The 22,028-nt window shown below is 45.9% G+C and overlaps 1 protein-coding gene across 1 annotated transcript in view; it reads right to left on the bottom strand.

The window, feature by feature from the left end:
• LOC130404229 (inactive phospholipase D5-like) overlaps positions 1 to 22,028 on the bottom strand; it is a 112,436-nt gene that overhangs the window by 38,439 nt on the left and 51,969 nt on the right. Inside the window, exons 7-9 of the mRNA XM_056608876.1 lie at positions 12,246 to 12,382; positions 10,846 to 11,011; positions 10,630 to 10,720 (exon numbers count right to left, since the gene is read on the bottom strand). Coding sequence (XP_056464851.1) covers positions 10,630 to 10,720; positions 10,846 to 11,011; positions 12,246 to 12,382 — 394 coding nt within the window. The remainder of the gene's footprint in view (positions 1 to 10,629; positions 10,721 to 10,845; positions 11,012 to 12,245; positions 12,383 to 22,028) is intronic.

Genomic DNA, 22,028 nt, shown 5'->3' with positions numbered 1-22,028 from the left:
GCCTAAACCTGACAGCCGTCAGCTTTCAGACACGTTTAGGTAGGAGGCCAAGCAGCAGAAGTTCGAGAGGATATGTCTCTTCTGCAAGAGTGCCGATCACTACCTATCACAGTGTCCAGACATCGTCCGGCACTCACCGGAAGAGATCGAGAAGTGGATAGCAGACGGCAAGCGTTGTCGTAAGTGTGGTCGTACCAACCATAAGCAAGATGCCTGCACCCTGAAGAAAGCGTGCAGTGAATGTCAGGAGGTTCACCTCAGAGTTCTCCATACCATTACCAAGCCAGGTCCCGGTGTCTACCTCATCACGCCAGAGGATCGCGCCTCACTAGCCAACTCCAAGCAAGGAGGAAAGGTGTACCTCAAGGTGGTGCCAATCATCCTTAGCCATGGGAGTAAGTCGCTGCACACCTACGCGATCCTTGACGATGGGGCCGAACGCACAATAATATTGCCAGCTGCCGTTCGTCACCTGGAACTCAAAGGCGAAGCCGAATCTCTCGCTCTGCGGACGATCCGCCAAGATGTGGCTCGCCTCACTGGTGCGTCGGTAAACTTCCATGTGGCCTCCCTGGCACGGCCTTCAGAACAGCACCTGGTTAAGGGTGCCTTCACAGCGGGACGGCTAGCCCTGTCAGAGCAATCTTACCCCGTAACTGCACTTCAGAAGCGCTATCGCCACTTGAGGGGCCTCCAGCTGCATAACTTCAGTAAGGTGCGTCCGCTACTGCTAATCGGTGCAGATTGCACCCACCTGATCACAGCCAAAGAGCCCGTCAGGTTCGGCCCCAGAGGTGGACCCGCAGCTGTACACACAGCGCTCGGCTGGGTGCTCCAGGGTCCAGATGGTCTCGGGTCTCATGCTGCTTCATGCTACTTCACATCTCTCAAGCCAGCGCCAGACGACTACTACCAACATGTTGAACGTCTCTGGCAGCTCGACGTCCTCCCGTTTCGAAGCGAGAAGCTAGCAGTACGGTCCCGTCTGGACCAAGAGGCCGTGAGCATCCTGGAAGCACGCACTGAGAGGGTGAAGGTCATTGACACATTCCGGTACGCCACACCTCTGCTCCGGGCTAAGGACGCGCCACTGCTGAAAGCCGCTGCTGAAGCAGTCATGCCAATGCTCCGCAGCACAGAACGCCGACTGGAAAAAGACCCAGCTAAGGCTAAAGTCTACGAAGCAGAGATCCAAAAGCTCATCGATGGAGGGTGCGTTACCAAGCTCAGCAAAGAAGAGACGGATAAGTCCAGTGAGTCATGGTTTATTCCCCATCACCTCGTCCATCACAACGGCAAGGATCGACTAGTCTTTGATTGCTCCTTCACCTACTGCGGCCTCTCCCTTAATGAGCAACTCCTCCCAGGTCCAACCCTTGGACCATCGCTCATCGGGGTCCTCCTGCGATTCCGGCAGTATGCTGTCGCCATCAGTGGAGATATCCGGGCAATGTTCCATCAGGTTCGGCTCCTACCAGAGGACCGGCCATTGCTGAGGTTCGCCTGGAGGAACCTGCGACGAGAAGAGCAACCTAACATCTACCAGTGGCAAGTCTTGCCGTTCGGTACAACAAGCAGCCCATGCTGTGCAACGTTTGCGCTGCAGAAGCACGTCAAAGACCACGCAGAGGGAAACGAAGACATCCTGCAGTCCATAGAGCAGTCTTTCTACGTGGACAACTGTCTCCAGAGCCTTTCAACACCCGAGTCTGCCAAGCTCCTCGTGGACAAGATGCGGCAGTGTCTGGCCTCGGGAGGATTTGAGATCCGGCAGTGGGCAAGTAACTTCCCATCTGTCGTCTCCCATCTGCCTTCCACTGCCAGATCAGAGAGCACAGAGCTATGGTTAGCTGAGAAGAGCACCGACCCTCAGGAGAGAACACAGAAACTGTGGGCGAAGAAGAGGAGCTGGGATGACCCAAACCTTCCTCCTGACATCCTTGAGGCCTGGTCCAGCTGGGAGAGGGAACTTCCGGAGCTGGTAAATATCTCCCTACCGCGAACCTACGCACCACAGGACATCGCCAATGATGCCACAGAGTATACAATGCATGTCTTCTGTGATGCCTCTGAACAGGCATACGGTTCGGTAGTTTACCTCACAACAAAGAGTGACGACACTGTCCATGTCTCATTCGTTATGGCAAGGTCTAGGGTGGCTCCGAAGCGCCACCCTAGTGTATGCGTCTACTCTCTGACCGGAGTTACCGTCCTGGATAAAGTGATCCAAGCAAATACACACATACATTCTACAACAATAGGAGTGAATCAAAGTGTGGACAACATCAAATGCGAGCAATAGGTAGAATAAATGAAAATTAGGTCATCCAATATACATAGTTAGTGTAGGACAATCGGGTAGTATAATGAAGGTAACTGTTATTATAAGATACGTTAACACAGAAGTGATATTGAACATGCAAATTTTAACATACATCTGCTGGGAAGGGAACCTATATGCTAGGTTCTCAATTTAGATTCAGAAGTAGTGGGCTCACCTTTCAAATGCCACTGCTACTGCTGTAACGCTTTGATACAACGTCAGCGTTTCATAGTATGATTTTTTTTTATATCATACTATAGCAATATACCTTGCGGCACATAGGTATACTGACTCATGTATCGTTTACGGTTTACTGCATTGGAGAACAGTGTGGTCTCAAGACGGCTGCATAGGCCCACCAATATTGACCTTTGGTTTTGTATACTGGTTTTCATTTCTCTTCACAATAGATTGGTTTATATACAGATGATTAAGGAAAGGAACTTCAACTTGGTTGCACTACAGCGTTGTTAGGTTTGGTTGTCATTCAATGCGCATGGCTGAAGCAATGCGCAAGGAGGGATGTAGTGTGAAATTAAATCAAGGTAGATACTGTAAATCATGCTTTCACTTACATTTCAAGGGTCCCATAAGGGACTTCCATTAGAACAATTAAAAATAGAATGAAAGGAAATATGCTTTTGAATAACTAACTGCTGTACATGAGTCTGTATTTCTACAATAGAAACAAAAAGTTCCAGAGCCAGATTCAGACTCACCCGGAGCCTACAAACTACGTCCGCCGAGCAAGGAGTAACAGTCGCATGAGGAAATCAAATAACGGCAGGATTTGAATCGACTCTGTTTTGGTTGTCCACCATTAGAAAAAATATTGTTTGGATAAATTACATATATCATAATCAGCAACAGTTCGTACAGTTTTCCACAAATAAGGTTAAAGGAATATAAAGATATGGATAGGTTATTGACAGAGCAAGGAGGGGTGTATGCGATGATAGGCACAACGTGTTGTACTTTTATCCCCAATAACACAGCTCCGGATGGGTTGGTGGCCACGACGCTGGCATGATCACAATCCCTCAGGTTCAAATTTGCAGAGAACTCCGGCATTAATGACCCTTTCACAGGATGGATGGAGAATATGTTATGTTATCTTATGTTATGTATGTATGCTGCACGCCTCCTCACTGGTACCCGCTCCAGAGAACACATCACACCTGTCCTCCGTGAACTCCATTGGCTTCCAATTAAACACAGAATCAACTACTAAATCTTACTCATCACCTACAAGGCCCTCAACAGCCTAGCCCCCCCCTACCTTGCCGACCTCCTCCATCACCACTAGGGATGTGTCGGTCGCGACTGATTCGTTACAACGAACGAATCCCGAACGTGAACGACAATAACTGGTTCCCCAAAACAAGAAGAACTGGTTCTTTGATTCTTTTTTTTTAACATCAACCAAACATATGGTCACGTAAATAAAATATACAAACGAACAGAGCTCCGTCTCCCCGCGACTTATATTGATTGAGTCTACAACTTCCTCAAAGATTCAGCCAATGAGAGGTAGCAATGGTGTTGGAATGGCACCTGGGTAAACCAATGACAAGGCGGTACCGTCGAATATGCGCGCTTTCTCTCTCTGACGTATCTTGGGTCATACCATTCGACTCATATATCCCCCTACATTTTTTCGAAAATAGACTTGACCTCCATCTGTTTATTGGATAAACGCATTTCCCAATCCCAGGAGTCTTTGCTCCATTCTACGTCAATTTAAGAACAAACAAAGAAATTAAACTGCAGTTCGTATTTTTTATTTATGACCATGCAAGTTCTGTAATGCCTGAACAATGAAGAATTAAATGTAAAGTAAAATAAAATTATAAATGTAAAACCATGAATGAAATATAGAGAGTAAGCAAGTGGTATAAATATTGGTGGGACGTTCGACAACTATATAGCAGGCATCTCCAAACGGCGGACTGCGGTCTTGACAGTCCTATCCGGACCCACGACCAATTAAAAAAAAAAAAATCATAAAAAGAAGTTTTTTTATTTTTAATTTTTTTTAAGATGTAATCTGACGTAACGAACGAATCAAAACGAACGAATCAAATAAACGAATCGTTATAGTGAACTGAACTGAAAGAACTAGTTCCCGGAAAAGAATCATTTTGCCCATCCCTAATCACCACGCCCCCTCCCGATTCCTCAGGTCCAATCTTGCCAACCTGCTACAAGTTCCACGGACTGAGCGACGGACTTGGGGTGATCGGGCCTTCTCAGTTGCTGCCCCCACCCTTTGGAATTCACTCCCCTCCCACATCAAAGTCTCTCCAACCCTCTCTTCTTTCAAATCTGCCCTCAAAACATACCTTTTCACACTAGCCTTCCCCACCTAACTCCCACCTTATTCTTCATGTTTAACCTCTGTTTTTCTTTTATTCCTAGTCTGTCTTACATAGTTTTGATAGGGCAATATGTAAAGCGTCTTAGAGTACCATATTAAGCGCTATATACATTTCATTTATTATTATTATTATTATTATTATTATTATTATGTTTGGGAGGTGGAAAGGCATGATCCAGCCAGTGCCCGTCGCGGGAATAATGGCAGTAACCGTGTTAATTGAAGCCAGCTGCCGTTGTATTCCCTGCGCACGAGGGCTACTGCATCGGCTGATCACCACAGCAGTGGGCGCTACAAAAGCGCCAAGTGCCATTCAGGCTTACATGGGGATCAGATATGATCCGGTGGAAGTGGACGAGACATCACCTGAGGGGCCCGACCCTATCCAGCTGTAATATGTAGAATAGTCAACACCTATACTATTCTAGTAGTAGCGCCTGTATATAATAATAATATCCCGGATTTACTTGAATAACAATTTTTTTTTAACGAGTGCAACCCGTTATTTCTGTATCATTGCATTGACAATGGGACTATTGATTTTCTTTGAGACAGTTGTTTACAGGTTTCCTGTTGCTGACACGACGACGATTGAACGCCTGAAGGAGGCTCACATGATGTGAAAGTAACCTCTCTATGTGAGCCGAGCCCTTGACAAGGAGGGACGAGCCATGATGTGAAAGTAACCTCTCTAATTTTTGTACCTTTCACTTTTATGCTAACGAAAATGTTATAACTTTGTCACATATAACTAGAAGTATTAGTTTGGATTTTTATGAATGCTTTTATCCATATGCTTATTGTTGTATTGTTGACGATGACCTGTATTTCCTATGAGACCCACCAAGGTGAATGCCGTCTCAGTATTAGGGGGATGCGTTGTTGTTTATCTCCACTATGGAGTTTTTCCACTTCGGTCGGTGGTGTTGATGATTTTCCTACTTTGACTATGTTCTCGGTGTGGTAAATGGTGCTTATGACTTACAAATCTTATTTTATGGCCATCTGAGATGGCCAAGGAGGGATTGTTACGTATTTTAAGTACATAAGCTGCTCCCACATAGCCATTAGGAAGCAGGATCGAACACACAAGCTGCATTACCCTCAAATAGCCACTAGGAAGTAGGATCGAAAACTTAAGCTGCAATAACTACTCCAGCCACAGATGGCAGCAGCTTTAGACAGGGGCGGAGCCATTACGTCACCCGGCCACGCCCACTTCACATAGGCCACGGCCACTTGACGGACGATAGCGCGTGATTCGAAGTGGAGAGGACAGAGACTATAGGTAACCGCGGAGAGAACCGGGCTTAAGCCCGGGGCTTGAAGCTCACGATATTGTCCCTCACACGCGTTAGATACAATTCCCTCCCTTATGCTTCATAGTTACCATACCGAAACATGCCTAATTTAACAAATAAAGTGAGTTAAAAGCGACCAAGGATTGGACCACTTTCTTCAAGAAATAACGCAATACATACATGATTTATTTGTATTTGTTTGTATAGGTGCACAAGTGGAAATTGTGCGACAATGCAGTCAGAGCCTGAGAACTTATGCTGTCAGCAGGTGCCTCAGGTAACATTAGCAGCTACCTAACCCTTACGTTTGCAGTGCATGATTTCTGATAACATGCCACTGCAGATACTCACCTTATGTTATCCATAATAGGTTACAAGACGGCTGGAACAACTGGATGAAAGGCCTCCCTGTATGATAGACCATCCAGGTGTAGAACCGGTTTGTCTAAATAATAATAAACTAAATAAAGTCAGCCAATGCCACAATTTCACATCATATTTTAAATATAGCCAATTTTTTCATAAGCAGATACTGCATATTACGCATTAATTCACATAAAACATTGTACAGATACAATATACATTTATTGAACGTAGTCATGAATATTTGTGCATCTAAATACAGTATAAGTGAAGAATTCACTGAATTCAATGAGAAAATGTACACACAGATGTTGACATTGTAGAACCTGTTGACTAACAATGTTACATTTTTACTTTGTTTTATTTATTATTATTACATTTATTACTTTGTTCCCAAGGCTGTTCACCTCCTCAACTCCTCCTAAACCCCCCACCCGGGCTTGTGCCCTCCCCACATGGACTGGTGAAGCCGTGTTTGTTTTTGTTTGTTTGTTTTTGTTTGTTTTTGTTTGTTTGTTTTTGTTTGGACATGGCCCTGTCCTTTGTAATGCTGCTGCTATGTGCCCTCAATTGCCCCCTGGGGACAAATAAAGTTTTTTTGAATTTGAATTTGAATTTGAATTTTCTCAGTCGTTACCGGTATTTAGCCTATAGAAATTTTGTGAGCTGGTGCTGGGGCTTCCTTGGGCGGAAGATACGGGTTGTTATCCCATCATGCGTTGTTCTTCGTATACACCGGGAGTTTCCTGACGCCCATGGAAGACACGGATGCTTCAAACTACCCTCCCTTGATTGAATCTGGAGACGTAGCTGGCGATGACCTCCACCTTGTCTGGATGCTCATATTCTGAAGACAGTTCCGGCGGGATGTTTATCTTCAGAATCTCTGCTCTGTACGATGCTGGGTCGACAAAGACCTTCTCCATGATCATGTCCATCAAATCATTCACATACTCAATACACACAAAAGGGAATCACTAGTTACTAGATTATTGAACAACTGTTCATGCATTGACATTTTGCACTTTGAATATTTGGTATATTTTCAGGTATTTATGTGTATTTATTTGTTTATTTATTGTGTTGGAAGTACCTGAGTTGCAGTACTTTGTCTCATGTTCAATATAATGTTTATTTTTTGAATAAAAAAAAAAGTTGACACTTACGGAATGTCGCCTCAGTCTTCACTGGTTTGGCTCTGCACTCTCCCTTACTGGCCTTAGGAAAGGTCAGTCTGAACATAAGATCCCCTGATGACGTAGTGGGTTGTCCTCTATCAGAATTCTCATTGTAATGCAGTGCAGCCAGGTAGAGTCTATGACATTAAAAAGAAAAATTAAACATGAAAATAATTGCAAGAAATGGGAAAATGTTCACAACAAGTAATCTCAGCTTAATTTACCTGCACAGCATTCCTAGAAATGGATCTACCACATTTTTAGGAGCGAACCACAGGATCACGGCGTGGAATGCCTCCAAAGAGGACGTCTGGTGGTGGGGACTGAGCTTTGCTATATCCCTCAGGACTGTCTTCTTGGTCAGCGCCTTCTCCAGCTTGTAGAATGCAGGAGTTGCTGAAAGACAAAAATATCATACATTCCTACTTATTGGTAATGACTGGACTTGCTGCTAATCAATATAGTTAAACCAGTTTTGAAAAGAAAATGAGACAAACCTCCTGAGAGCCATCTACTTTTGTCTGTTGTGCTGCGAATTGGATGTAGACATTTTGGGAAGAGGGGGTCATCGTGAGTATGAATATCCTGAACATGGTTCAGGAGGGTGGTCCATTTTGTCACTCTCTCCGGCCCAGTTGTTGACGATGCCGCCGTCCAATAGATGTGGTCTCTGATGGCTCGCATCCACGTCTTTACTTTCTGGCAGTCCTTGGTTTTGTCCAGTAGCCTGGACAGCTGTAACAAAAATTATATATTTATGATAGCAGGGCATTCTTAGGAATAAAACATGACTGCACTGTTACAGTACAGGTGCCATGCCGTAATTCTGACGCCTCATTGTTCCGACGTCTCAATGGTCCGAAATATTTCCCATTAGATCGACATGCCACTATGCCGGCGGTTCAATGTTCTGAAAACGGAACCCATTGGTCCGAAGGTCCGTTTGTCCGACTTTTCAAAAAGGAGGCGCATTAGGCCGACGGTTCAATATGCCGAATAGGCCATGGCGCAATTCCACATGTGTGATTATGAAACCGAAAATAAAAGACGATGTAGGCTAAGTTCCAGCAGTGCACTTCACCAAGCCAGACTGTTGCTGTGGGCTTGAACGGTCACAAGAGGTGAATTTAGGAAGCGCACGTTATACAAGGATTAATACTTTTCCCGTAAAGAAGTCAAACGGTGAGTGAAAAACAAATACAATCTTTATCTTTAGTAGCTGTGTGTGGGCCTATATGTGTTGTTTCCTGTGTTTACAGTGGGCTTTTAGCCTAAATAATTTCGCTGGTATTGATTTAGTCAAACTTATACCTCATACAGTGTGTGTGTGTGTGTGTGTGTGTGTGTGTGTGTGTGTGTGTGTGTGTGTGTGTGTGTGTGTGTGTGTGTGTGTGTGTGTGTGTGTGTGTGTGTGTGTGTGTGTGTGTGTGTGTGTGTGTGTGTGTGGAGAATTAGACCTACGCTCTCTGTCCATGGGGCTGAAACACCGTGTCGAAATGAAGCACTGTCACTTTGCTCTCCAATATTCATCGTGAACTTGATATGTAGGCCTATGTTGTATTTTGGAGAGAGAGAGGCATATTGAACTGTCGGCCTAATGCGCCTCCTTTTGGAAAGTCGGACAAACGGACCTTCGGACCAATTGGTTCCGTTTTCGGAACATTGAACCGTCGGCATAGTGGCATGCCGATCTAATGGGAAATATTTTGGGCCATTGAGACGTCGGAACAATGAGGTGTCGGAATAACGGGCAGGCCCCACAGTACAAGCACTACCAACCTTCACTTCTGTAATGTGAATGAAGAGTCTTCAAAGAGAGTTGTGTGCCAACATGGTGTCTCTGAGGTGGCTCAGTATTGCAGCCAATATCCCTTGTAGCAGGTAACGCCGATGATGCATGATGCTCTGAGGCCTATCAAAAAAAAAAGATGTCAATCTTATCTTGCATGTATAGCTCTGGGTCGTTTTAATATCAAGCATAACTATAATATACAAATTATATTCACCGTGTATATATAATTACTATTCACATTAAAAGGAATTGCATACATTCTCCCTGTACCTTTAGATACCTCCCTTCCTCTCTCTGGATCGGAGCTTCGTTGGTATTTGAATTGCCATTGTAGCCACGAAATCTGATACTCAGGCCATGTCTATCGAATGACTTCTTTGTTATGTAGATTCCGTTAACTGTCTTGCAGTCTCATCGATGGTCACTGCAACGTTCACCCATTGTCTCACTGAATGTATCCTTGGTAGCTTTGCAGCATGTGCTTTCCCTAGCCTTTCATCGTTTTCAATGGAAAAACTCACGCCACAACACGCACAAGTTCATGCTAATCTACTAAAGAAACACACAGCTAATTATTTGTATACTTACATGTCCCTCGTCTGCAGGTATTCCACGCAAAGTTGGAAGGGACCCCTCGTTGAGATAAAGTTTCACAGCTAATCCTTTCATGTACTGACCGAAGTTGGAGAAACAGTCAGTCGTAAAGTGGTTAGCACAGACCAACAGGTTTTTGCCAACTGTAGCTGGGACTTCGCCTTCAAAAATGAAATCAATCCACGTCGCTCTTGACACGAAGGAGGGATTTGTGGACGTCCATACAGCCAACAACAGAACACCTCTTGTGAATCCTCGACATGATGAATTCCAAACATGCAACACAATAGGCCGTATCTTACTTATACTCTGATTGAAGGGGGGTGGGGAAGTGGGAGGTCATATTCAAATGAGCGCCCCTTCCTACGTAGGAAGGGGCGCTGAAACTGACTCGCTCGTTTGGTAGCTTGAGGCGGGCTGCTTCCAGAAATGCATATCTTACTCAAAAAATCATGTACAGACTTTTTTCAAAGTTTGTATTCTTGTGGGAGCACCATATACCCATAACAACAACCCAATCCCAGGAAAAGTGCTGTTTTCATATTATGTCCCCTTAAGAAGAACAGAAGATGTGCTTACAGTAAAAAACCACACTAGGGAAGATTCCACACAATGACTCTGGATCATGTGGTACATGAAGTAGTAGTCCATGTGTTCATCCAGGTTAAATGAGGAGGTAGAACTTTACCTCATCAGCTTACCTAAATACACTGCTGAATCTGTCACCATGAACCTGTTGTGGTTGATTCGTTGCAAACTGCCGTCCCTCTGTTCCCTCGGGCTGAAGAACCTCTACACACACACAAATACGCATGGACACACAAACACACACATTGAAAGACCCATCAATAGGGTTAACTTGGTTATAGCACTTGGATAGCACTTGGTTCATTAAATAATGCTCTCATGCTGCTCACGGCCTCCAAGGAGCAGTTGCTCTGCTCCATGCAGAGGCTACGGAGGGACCAGATGAAGTTGAAGGTTAGAGGGTTGGTGTGCTCCCAGCAGCTGACCAGCATGTGGACCCGCACCCGCCGCAGGATCAGGGCGTCGCGGATCAGACCGTCGATGCGAGACCAGTACCTAAAAAAGATGCACACACATCATGTGTGACGACCGCACCATTCTTGGGCCCAGTTTCCCAAAAGCATCGTTAGCCTAAGTGGTTTGTGAAGTTTGTTGTACGAGCATCAAACAGTTTACACACCATTTCCCGAAAGCATCGCAAAAAATGTTTTTTTCTTTTTTTTTTTATAATTAGAAATACGAGGTACCTGTAGCAAGGCAGCAGCTTCTCTTGTTTCTTTTAAAATTTTCGCTTACCTACTCCACTTAGAGTTTGCCGTTGCTCCATGTTTATATCACAATGACTTGTTCGTGACCTGTTCGTGACCGGTCTGAAATTCACAAACTGAAATAGTGCCCCCTAGTGACCTTTTTTTTTTTTTTTACTCAGTAGTAATAGGCCTACTATTGCTGTTTTCGCTTGGATTTTTGTGTTTCTCTACTGATTGCTTTGACAATGCAACATTAAAAGTTACTAACAGTGACTTCATACAGAAGCTCTGGCTTATGGCCCCCCTGAGCGCTTGGGCCCCTGGGCCTATTGCCGGTATGCCTGTGCGATAATCCACCCTTGCCTACAGAGCCCATTTCAGCACCGTGTCATGGACAGTTATAAGCCTATGACATTGTTAGAGCAGTGCATGCGCGTTCATGTTAAGAGGATGATTTTACAAATGTTCGAAAGATCATTCATGAGAATGTTCGTACGAGCGTGGATCCATCGTTATCAGGAAACTGGGCCCTGGTTGGTTTGGCGGTTGTGGTTCTGTTGTGTTTCACTAGTGTTTCCCTTGTGTTTCATGCAGGATCTTGTTTTGGTTCTCTTGGGTTTCCCTTTTGTCTCATGTGGGTTCTTGTTGTGGTTCAATATCCCAATCTTGATATCGTGGATGTTAGCTGTACTATAAAGCTTTCTGCATGTCAAACACCAACCCCATCTTTAGGATTTTAGCTGAGGTTTGCTGATTCAAAACAACAACAATAAACTTAAGGGGACTTCGGCCAACAAGAGGTCAGGAGAGCCTTTGTCCCGATGTTTCTTACCACACACACAAACACACACACACACACACACACACACACACACACACACACACACACACACACACACACACACACACACACACACACACACACACACACACACACACACACACTTTCAATGCAACATGCTTCAGTACTTCAACATTATAAGCCCTAACTCTCTGGTTGTATCCTCTGTGGGCGGAGCAGCAGAGCTGTGAGTGCTGACCTGTGGGCTCCGCTCTTCAGCAGGGGCAGGTAGTCAGTGATGGAGATGTAGAGGAAGCTGTGTGCCTCCTGTATGACCCGGCTGATGGCCTCCAGGTCGCTGCTGCGGTCCCTGGGGATCAGCAGGCTGGGGGAGGTCTGGGAGCGGAGCAGAGGGTGGGTTCAACAATGTGCACCGTACACCATTACACTGTCCTACAAACTACACTGTCAAACTATGCTACACACCGTGCACCATCACACTCTGCTACACACCGTACACCATCACACTCTGCTACACACCGTACACCATCACACTCTGCTACACACCATAACACTTTGCTACACCTGTTCATCACTCCCATTCTGGCCTCCTTGCACATGCTCCCAGTTCTTTTTAGGATTCAGTTTAAAGTTGTATTATCTGTTTTTAAGGCACTTAATGCTCTGGCCCAAACCTATATAACCTACCTTGTAAAGCCCCACTCATTCCAAAGGTCCTTTAGATCCTCAAAGAAAGGGGATTTAGCGCTCACGGCTAAAACAGAGGGGTGATAGAGCCTTTGCAGTTGCTGCTCCATGTCTGCGAGACCATCTCCCCTTGGATACTAAATCTGCCCCCTCCACCTTAACTCTCTGGCCTTCCTTGTTCCCTAAGGCCTTGTTAACATCTAGCGTTTTTTTAAATCTGCCAGTGCTTGTTTTACATTATATTCCTATGGAGCAGAGCGTTTCTGGAAAAAGTCACGGCCGTTTTTTTAAACGTCTCAGGAAGAAAGCGGCTAACGTCAGGCGTCTTTTTGGCAACTGACCATTCAGAAGCGGAACATTGACACTTCCTCACGAAGGAAACGAACAGAACATCGAGATCTACGACATGTCTAATGGGCTCTAGCCTGGATACGTAGTAGGCGAGTAACGTTGGGTCTAGAATGGGTTTGTTGGTAGGCGATAGAAAAAACGCTCTCGGCGCTTTTAAGCTAAGGCCCCACTGCCAACACGTTACTCTGGTTAAAAAACGTGCATAACGCGCCTAACTTGACGCTTGATCATTGTGTGTCACAAAGAGTCATTACGTGCGCATGCCGCGTCTAACGCCACTTACGCGCCGCTTTAACGCGTGCAATGCGTCTACGCGCCTACTCCAATGGTTCCCTATGCAAAAATGCCGATTTTCAACGCCAACGCGCGTACAGTGTGGCCTTACCTTAATGCTACGGCCACACCAAAAGCGTTACTCGCATTGGATAACGCGTGTAACGTGCCTAACTTGACGCTTGATCATTGTGTGTCACAAAAATAGTTCAACGCGCCTAACGCGCCTGTGGCTGAGCTGGATTTAGGAGTCTGAGATAGAAAACCCAAACGCCGCCGTGTTTGGGTGCATGATAGAGTTTAGATCGGGTTAGATTAAATAATCTCGGATATAAATAACAATAATCGGGTTAAATAACTTCACATGGTGCAGTGTTTCCCCCAGTAAATGTCTCAGTCAAGGTGGTAAGCAGTCGGTGGTGTTGTTGGCGCGGCGCTTTGCGCCGTGCCGAAAAATTTTGGGGGTATTTTGCTCAAAGATGCCAGTACGCATGAATGAAATAAACGACTGTTTATTTCCATATAAATAAACAACAGTAGGTACAAATGTTGTGCAAACATGCAGACACTACAAAATAAAATTAAAGAAAAGTGCAAATTAAATACAAATAATGGACAATACACTTAACTTTTGTATGCAAATTCAACTATTTACAGTTCCTTTTTTGGATCTTATTTGCGGCACAGCTGACAAGAGGCATCAGTGCATGCAATTCTGCGTGGCTGTGCAAAGAACAGTTCTAGCGCCCTGCTGTAATTGAACTTAGACACTGGTGGGCCATTGATGCTGATCTTCATGCAGGCTGTAAGACTCTTGCCCTGCAGTTTCGCAGGTCTGTCTTTATCTACACATAGAGTGAATGAAGTCAATGTTGTATATTTAATATTTTAAATTTTGAACTAAGATAGTGAGAAGATGATGGGCTTACCCTATTCATGGCAGAAAAATCTCGCTTTTTTTTTCTTTTTCTTTTTTTTTTCAACTTTTTTTTTTTTTTTTTTTTTTAATACATTGGTAGTCAAGGCGGGGCCCTAGTCTTGTTAAGGCGGCCGCCTTAACAAGACAGTGCTGGGGGAAACCCTGTGGTGTGTATGATGTGTTTCCAGCATTCGTAGTGTTGATCAGCAGAGATATAGTCCGCCAAGACGTTGAGGTTGCTTAGCAACCAGAGACGCTGTCCATGCAAGTGAATGGAGCGTTCCCTCTTCGTCATAACTACCAAACCAAACATCCTTCACATTCACCGAGCAAACTTTATGAAAGTAAAATGCACATTTCTCGCAATTTTTTTTTACATAAACGCATTTAATGGTGTAACTATGTTACTATTTCCACCCAGAATAAAGAAAGATGTCGGCCGTATGCTTCTGTGCAAGCGTCACTACTCTCTGCCAGTGACGTCGGGTCAAGCTCCACGCTGATTGGCTATCACGGCTAAGCATCACGCGTTGGAGCGTTGAAAGTTCAGTTTTTTGAACTCCGGGCGCGTTACTGCGTTTACGTGCGTAATTACGTGCGTCTGCCACGTCTAAAGGCGGCTGCATGCTTCAGCGTTGGTGTTACGTTGTTGCGCAAAATTTACTCAAAGCAATTCATGCTCCCTTTTAGGTTGCGCGTGTTGCCAAGCAATTTACCGCCAGAACAGTAGGTGGAGTAATATGTGGAGGAAAGTTTTTCGTTGAAGACGACCTCGAGAATGACGTCTTTGTCTGTGGGAGTCGTTGGTTTGTTTATGTGCCAGATCGTGTTCTCCCCATACACAGTGAATGATGGCAACAGACAGAGGAACAGGGGTGATGAAGTTGTTGATCATTGGGGTTGTATAAATGTGCATATCTCTCTACATTTTAAAACGACATAATGTGTTGGCAGCAAAGTTAACTTCACTTCAGGTTAATGCTTTTGTATATGAGCCTGCCGGGTGATACTCCAGACAGGAAGTAGTAACCAGACCAGCAAACCAATCACAGCCTTGCAGGCTGGGCGGCTCGCGTAAAAGCTTACGTAAAAAATGACGCAAGTCTAGAAAAATCGCCCGACGCACGCAAGACGTGAGAAGTCGCGCAAGGGGGGCGCAAGGGCGCGCAAGGGCCTCTTGCGCTTGCGCTTACGCTTACGTAACCGAGCATAAACCAGCCTTAAGGGCCCTTACATAGTCGACGCGAGCGACGCGCGTAAACGACGTGAGTGACGCGAGCGTCGCGCTTCCTTTCCTAGTCTACACACTACACAGCATACGCGAACGTTGCGGGCGTAGTGGTGTATTGCATTACATGCAATACACCACTTACGCCACGGGCGGCAGCAGAATCGCCGGTGTTTTCGCGGCTTATATTGCGGGTGACATTCCGAGTGCCATTCCGATCAAAATGTCTACGGAAGAAGAGTGCATTTTATTGCTCCTTTTACACCGGCAACGACAACGCAGGAAGCGCAGAGATAGGCGGTGGTATGTGCGCCCTTTGAATACCACACGAGATCGGGATGGGGAATTTGTTTCTCTGGTGCTTCCAATGCGAAGCCTGGACGAGGAGAGGCATTTCCAATATTTCCGTATGTCGGCGCCAAAGTTCGATGATCTCCTTTCGCGAGTCATCCGTTACCTTCCCGACTCGCACCAAAACCACCGGAACCCGATCGGGGCTTCCCAAAGGCTTGCGGTTACCTTGAGGTACCTGGCAACCGGCATCGGCCTGCAAGCTCTTTCGGCGAGCTACAAGATGGGCACCAGCACTGTGTCGGGCATCGTGGAGGAGATGTGTTCTGCCATCTGGGACGCCCTTCAGGGGGAGTTCATGGCCTTTCCTTCCCGCGGTCAGTGGCAGGACATAGCGGAGGAATTTTGGAGGCAGTGGCAGTTTCCCCTGTGTGTCGGGGCGATTGATGGGAAGCATGTCAGACTCAGAGCTCCAGCACGATCGGGAAGTGACTACTACAACTACAAAGGTTTTTTTTCAATTGCCCTTATGGCTGCTGCTGATGCCAACTACAGATTCATTTATGTAGATGTTGGCGCATACGGGCGTGAGAGCGATGGAGGTGTCTTGGGTCGCAGTGCCTTCGGATCCAGACTGGCAGAGGGCAACCTCAATCTACCCGCCCCTGCTGTCCTACCAGGCACCACAACGCCCAGTCCTTATTTTTTTCTGGGGGATGAGGCCTTTCCCCTACAGTTGAACCTGATGCGTCCCTATCCAGGTGAGAATAAAAATATTGAATATCTATTTATTGTTTTAATTACATTAATTAATTATACATGTTTGAATTAATTATACATGAATTAGTCTAACGAAAAAAAATGCGTAGCCTACCCAGGCAGGCACACAGTGCGCGCAATGGCACACTTGACCATTACTATTCAAAAGCCGTGTAAAGTTGGAGTCAGCCAAGTCATCTGTTCTGTCATCTGTTCTGTGTTCCTGCATGACACTTATTTGTCTTCTCATTAGGTACTAACCTGCAGGATAGGAAGCGCATCTACAACTACCGACAGGCCAGGGCGAGACGCGTAGTGGAGAATGCCTTTGGCATATTGGCTGCGCGCTTCCGAATCTTTGGCCGTCCAATTGACTGCCAACCTGAAAAGGCGGTGAAGATTGTGAAGGCGTGCGTGGCTCTCCACAACTTCCTGGCATCCACCGAACGAGCCAGATACATGCCCGCCTCCTTTGTGGATACGACCGCTGACACCGGAGAGGTCCAGCCTGGAGAGTGGAGGCAGCATGTCGAGGGGGACCGGAATATGGTCGACGGACCACGGTGTTCGGTCGGCAGAGCCAGACCATCTCAAAGAGCGGCCCTTGTCAGGGAGCAGCTGGCAGATTATTTTCTGTCGGATGCTGGCGTGTTTCCCCACCAGTACAATGTGCTACGATTGGGCACTGACCAATAAACGTATTGTTCACTTGGAAGCATGACTTCTAATTTATTAGTTATCACATTACACAAGTTAACTAATTTGGTTTACGTCAAACTCATTAATTCATATCCATATAAAATGTTTAAACAACGAGCTACTGCTAAGGCTAAGGTATTGGCTAAGGTAATTGGTGAAGGAGAAGTGAATGTCATTCATGTCTCGTTCCCTCATCCTCTCTCTCTCCCTCTCTCTCTCATTCTCTCTCTCCCTCTCTTCCAGCCTTTCTCTCTCCCTTTCTCTCGCCTTCTCCATCTCCTTCTCTCTATCCTGACGAATTTCCTGCAGCCTATCGAGGAGGGCAGCCTCGCATGGATCTGCATTAGGCCTGACGCTTTTCCTCTTTCTTTTGCCCCCACGGGAGGCTGATGACGTCGGGGTATGAGATGATGGGGTAACTGGGAGGGTGGTGGGAGGGTGGGGATGAAGAAGAGAAGAGGTAGAGGCAGAAGTCATCTGAGTGGTGGAAGGGTCGGATAGTGAGGAAGAGGTAGCAGAAGCCACTCGTGTCGCGGGGGAAGGGTGGGGTGGAAGAAGGGAAGAGGTAGAGGTAGAAGCCATCACAGTGGTGGGAGGGTGAGATGTGGAAGAGGTAGTGGTTAGAGGGTCAGATGGAAGTGGACATTGGGATAGGGATGAGGCGGGGTTGGGGGTTGATGGAGGTGCCTGATCTGCCTGGAAATTAGGCCTTTCCTCCTCCTCCTCATCGTCTTCCTCACCTGCCTACAGAAAGACACCTGTTTTCAAACATCCTGACTAAGTAAATAGCCTACCATTACCTACATTGAACAGTCTCTCTCTACACACACACACACACACACACACACACACACACACACACACACACACACACGCACACACGCACACACGCACACACACACGTTGATTATGCCTACATACCGGAAAATTCGATTCGGTGGACCTGTGCCTTATGAACTCACTCAACCAGCTAAGTTGGGTCAGGATCTTAGGATAGCCGAAAGTTATTTGGCCAGCACCACTTCTGCACGCGATCTTCCACTTTTTATGCGCTCTGGTGTATTTGTCCCGGACGGCTTTCCAGTCTGATTTAACTTTTGCAACCGATTTTTCCATTGCAGTTGCAACCTCCCTCCACGCATTCTCCAAAGCATTTTTGTTTGAATGTAACACGGATGAAGTGTCATAAATATGCTGATATAATCTTATTTGCTCGCACAATTTTTCCTCTTCGCCCGCCATTTCATTCGAATTTTCTTCCGTTAATATAACCTATAGTTGAAATTAACGTACAATATTTGCAGTATCGCCTCCACCGACAACACTTGGTATTGCATGGATCGGCGCGTCGCGTATCAAAAATTTGGAGGACGCGTTTTGCTACGCTTCGACGCTTAATGGCGGCCGAAGCGTCGCGTTGCGTAGCCTTTTGGACGCGTAAGCGTAGCGTTGCGTCGACTATGTAAGGGCCCTAACGCGCCTAACTTGACGCTTGATCATTGTGTGTCACAAATATGGTTCAACGCGCCTAACGCGCCTTGTGGCTGCGCTGGATTTAGGAGTCTGAGGTAGGAAACCCAAACGCCGCCGTGTTTGGGTGCATGATAGAGTTTAGATCGGGTTAGATTAAATAATCTCGGATATAAATAACAATAATCGGGTTAAATAACTTCACATGGTGTGTCTGGTGTGTTTCCAGCATTCGTAGTGTTGATCAGCAGGTGCCATGCTGTAATTCCGACGTCTCAATGGTCCGAAATATTTCCCATTAGATCGACATGCCACTATGCCGACGGTTCAATGTTCCGAAAACGGAACCCATTGGTCCGAAGGTCCGTTTGTCCGACTTTTCAAAAAGGAAGCAATTCCACATTTGTGATTATGAAACCAAAAATAAAAGACGATGTAGGCTAAGTTCCAGCAGTGCACTTCACCAATCCAGACTATTGCTGTGGGCTTGAACGGTCACAAGAGGTGAATTTATGAAGCGCACGTTATACAAGGACTAATACTTTTCCCGTAAAGAAGTCAAACGGTGAGTGAATCATTTCGCTGGTATTGATTTAGTCAAACGTATACCTCATACCGTGTGTGTGTGTGTGTGTGTGTGTGTGTGTGTGTGTGTGTGTGTGTGTGTGTGTGTGTGTGTGTGTGTGTGTGTGTGTGTGTGTGTTCGTGCCCGTGTTGAGAATTAGACCTACGCTCTCTGTCCATGGGGCTGAAACACTGTGTCGAAATGAAGTGAAGCGTTGTCACTTTGCTCTCCATTGTTCATCGTGAACGTGATATGAAGGCCAATGTAGTATTTTGGAGAGAGCGAGAGAGAGCGAGAGCGCGAGCGAGATATAAAACTCTGTATATGTAGGCCTATTCGGCTGTCGGCCTAATGTGCCTCCTTTTTGAAAAGTCGGACAAACGGACCAATGGGTTCCGTTTTCGGAACATTGAACCGTTGGCATAGTGGCATGTCGATGTAATGGGAAATATTTCGGACCATTGAGACGTCGGAACAATGAGGTGTCGGAATTACAGGCAGGCCCCGATCAGGTGCGATATAGTCCGCCAAGACGTTGAGGTTGCTTAGCAACCAGAGACGCTGTCCATGCAAGTGAACGGAGCGTTCCCTCTTCGTCATAACTATCAAACCAAACATCCTTCACATTCACCGAGTGAACATTATGAAAGTAAAATGCACATTTCTCGCTAAAAATGTTTACATAAACGCATTTAATGGCGTAACTGTGTTACTATTTCCACCCAGAATAAAGAAAGATGTCGGCCGTATGCTTCTGTGCAAGCGTCACTACTCTCTGCCAGTGACGTCGGGTCAAGCTCCACGCTGATTGGCTATCGCGGCTAAGCGTCACGCGTTGGAGCGTTGAAAGTTCAATTTTTTGAACTCCGGGCGTTGGTGCGTTGGGTGCGTTACTGCGTTTACGTGCGTAATTACGTGCGTCTGCCGCGTCTAACGCCCCTAACGCAACGTTTTAACGCGTGTAACGCATCACCGCGCCTAGACCAATGGTTCCCTATGCAAAAATGCCGATATTCGACGCCCATAACGCGAGTAACGCGGTTGGTGTGGCCGTACCTTAACGCCCCTAACTCGACGCTTGAACGCGTGTAACGCGTCTATGCGCCTATACCAATGGTTCACTATGCAAAAATGCAGATTTTCGACGCGCCAAACGCGAGTAACGCGGTTGGTGTGGCCGTACCTTTAGGGCAAAAAAACGCTGCCAGCTTTTCTTTTTGTTGAAAAAAAAAGTCGGCTAAACTTTTCCCTATTACAAAAAACGCTAGATGTGAACACGGACTAAGGCCGTGTTCACATCTAGCGTTCTTTTAAATCTGCCAGCGCTTGTTTAACATTATATTTCTATGGAGAAGAGCGTTTCTGGAAAAAGTCAACGCCTCTCCCAGCGTTTTATTCTGCCATACGGAGCGTTGAAAAAAGTTATACTTTCAGGAAGAAAGCGGCCGACGTCAGCCGTCTTTTGGGCAACTGACCAATCACAAGCGGACACTTCGTCACGAAGGAAACTCTCAACTGTCAAAACAAGAAAACATTGGCAGACAAATCACTCGGGAAAGTGCCGTTGGAGCGATTAGTGTTGCCACCCGTCCCGTTTTTCCCAAAATTTGTCCTCTTTTTTCACCAGCTGTCCCGCTGGGAGAGGCGTTTGAAAAATATGTGTTTTCATCTTCTGCTCATGATTTATTTGAAAGTCATCCAACATGTGTTTCCTGTGTGCGGGCGGCAGTGGCGGCGCCAGAAATAATTTGTTGCAGTTGCTTAACAGTTGCTGTATGAATTCAAGAGGTTGCTGGTAAAAAAAAAAAACCTTGATCAAAACACCTGAATTTGGCAGAGGCACGGCCGGGAAGACATTTTCGGCACGGGTTGGGGTGGTTGCGGTCCCGTACGAGGCAAGTTTACAGTACAGTAACAACACAGACTAATCGCACCACTGTGATTGAGTGTGATCGTATCATTTGACAGTTCAACGTGCGCTATCTTTCTCCCTCTCCCTCACACACGCACAGACATAAAGACGTAAAGACATAGAACAATATAGAGGAAGATCTTTAAGAAGGCCAACATGAAAATAGCCCAGCGGCATGTACACATTCACTGCTAGTCCAGGTGGCACTGCGGCCACACGATAACAAACAACATAGTTCTCTCAATCAACAGCCCGTCAGCAGTCCCCCAACTACAAGGTTAGCTGTCCTGTCAATAGTGGTGAATTGCACATCTCAGACCCACCGTCGCCACGGTACATTCCAAAGCATTCACATTAGTTGCGCGATACGTCTCAAATGTAGGCCTATGTGGAACATTAATACAATAGTTGCTATTATTGTTGATACTATTATACTTCATAATACTTCTATTAAGGGCGGATCATACCAGGCTACGATAAACCCATCCTTTGACATGAGCCAAACCTATAATCTAGTTCTACTTCAAAACAAAATCACATGGGCCCCAAGTCAATATGCTGCGACGGGCAAACTTAATAACCAAACGGCCTACCTTAAATCGATGTCTTGATCACAGGACTTCTTGCAATATTCCACTTTAATCCATACGGTTTAACACACCAACATTGCTAGCAAGCATGTGATAACATTGTATTGCTAAATCAGAACTGTGTAGGCTACAATATTTTCTTCCGTTTCTTGACCTCAGCATAACCCCCCTCCGAACAACTGCCAAGTCCAACACAAGTCTGGCTATTAACGAGCCCATCCTCAGCCTCGCCATCGCGAGTCGTGTTTGAACTTGATTTCTTTCGAAATAGTAAAAA

The sequence above is a fragment of the Gadus chalcogrammus genome, chromosome 15 (genome assembly GCF_026213295.1).
Source record: "Gadus chalcogrammus isolate NIFS_2021 chromosome 15, NIFS_Gcha_1.0, whole genome shotgun sequence".
Classification (NCBI taxonomy): Eukaryota; Metazoa; Chordata; class Actinopteri; order Gadiformes; family Gadidae; genus Gadus; species Gadus chalcogrammus.
This window is presented reverse-complemented; position numbering and strand designations above follow the sequence as displayed.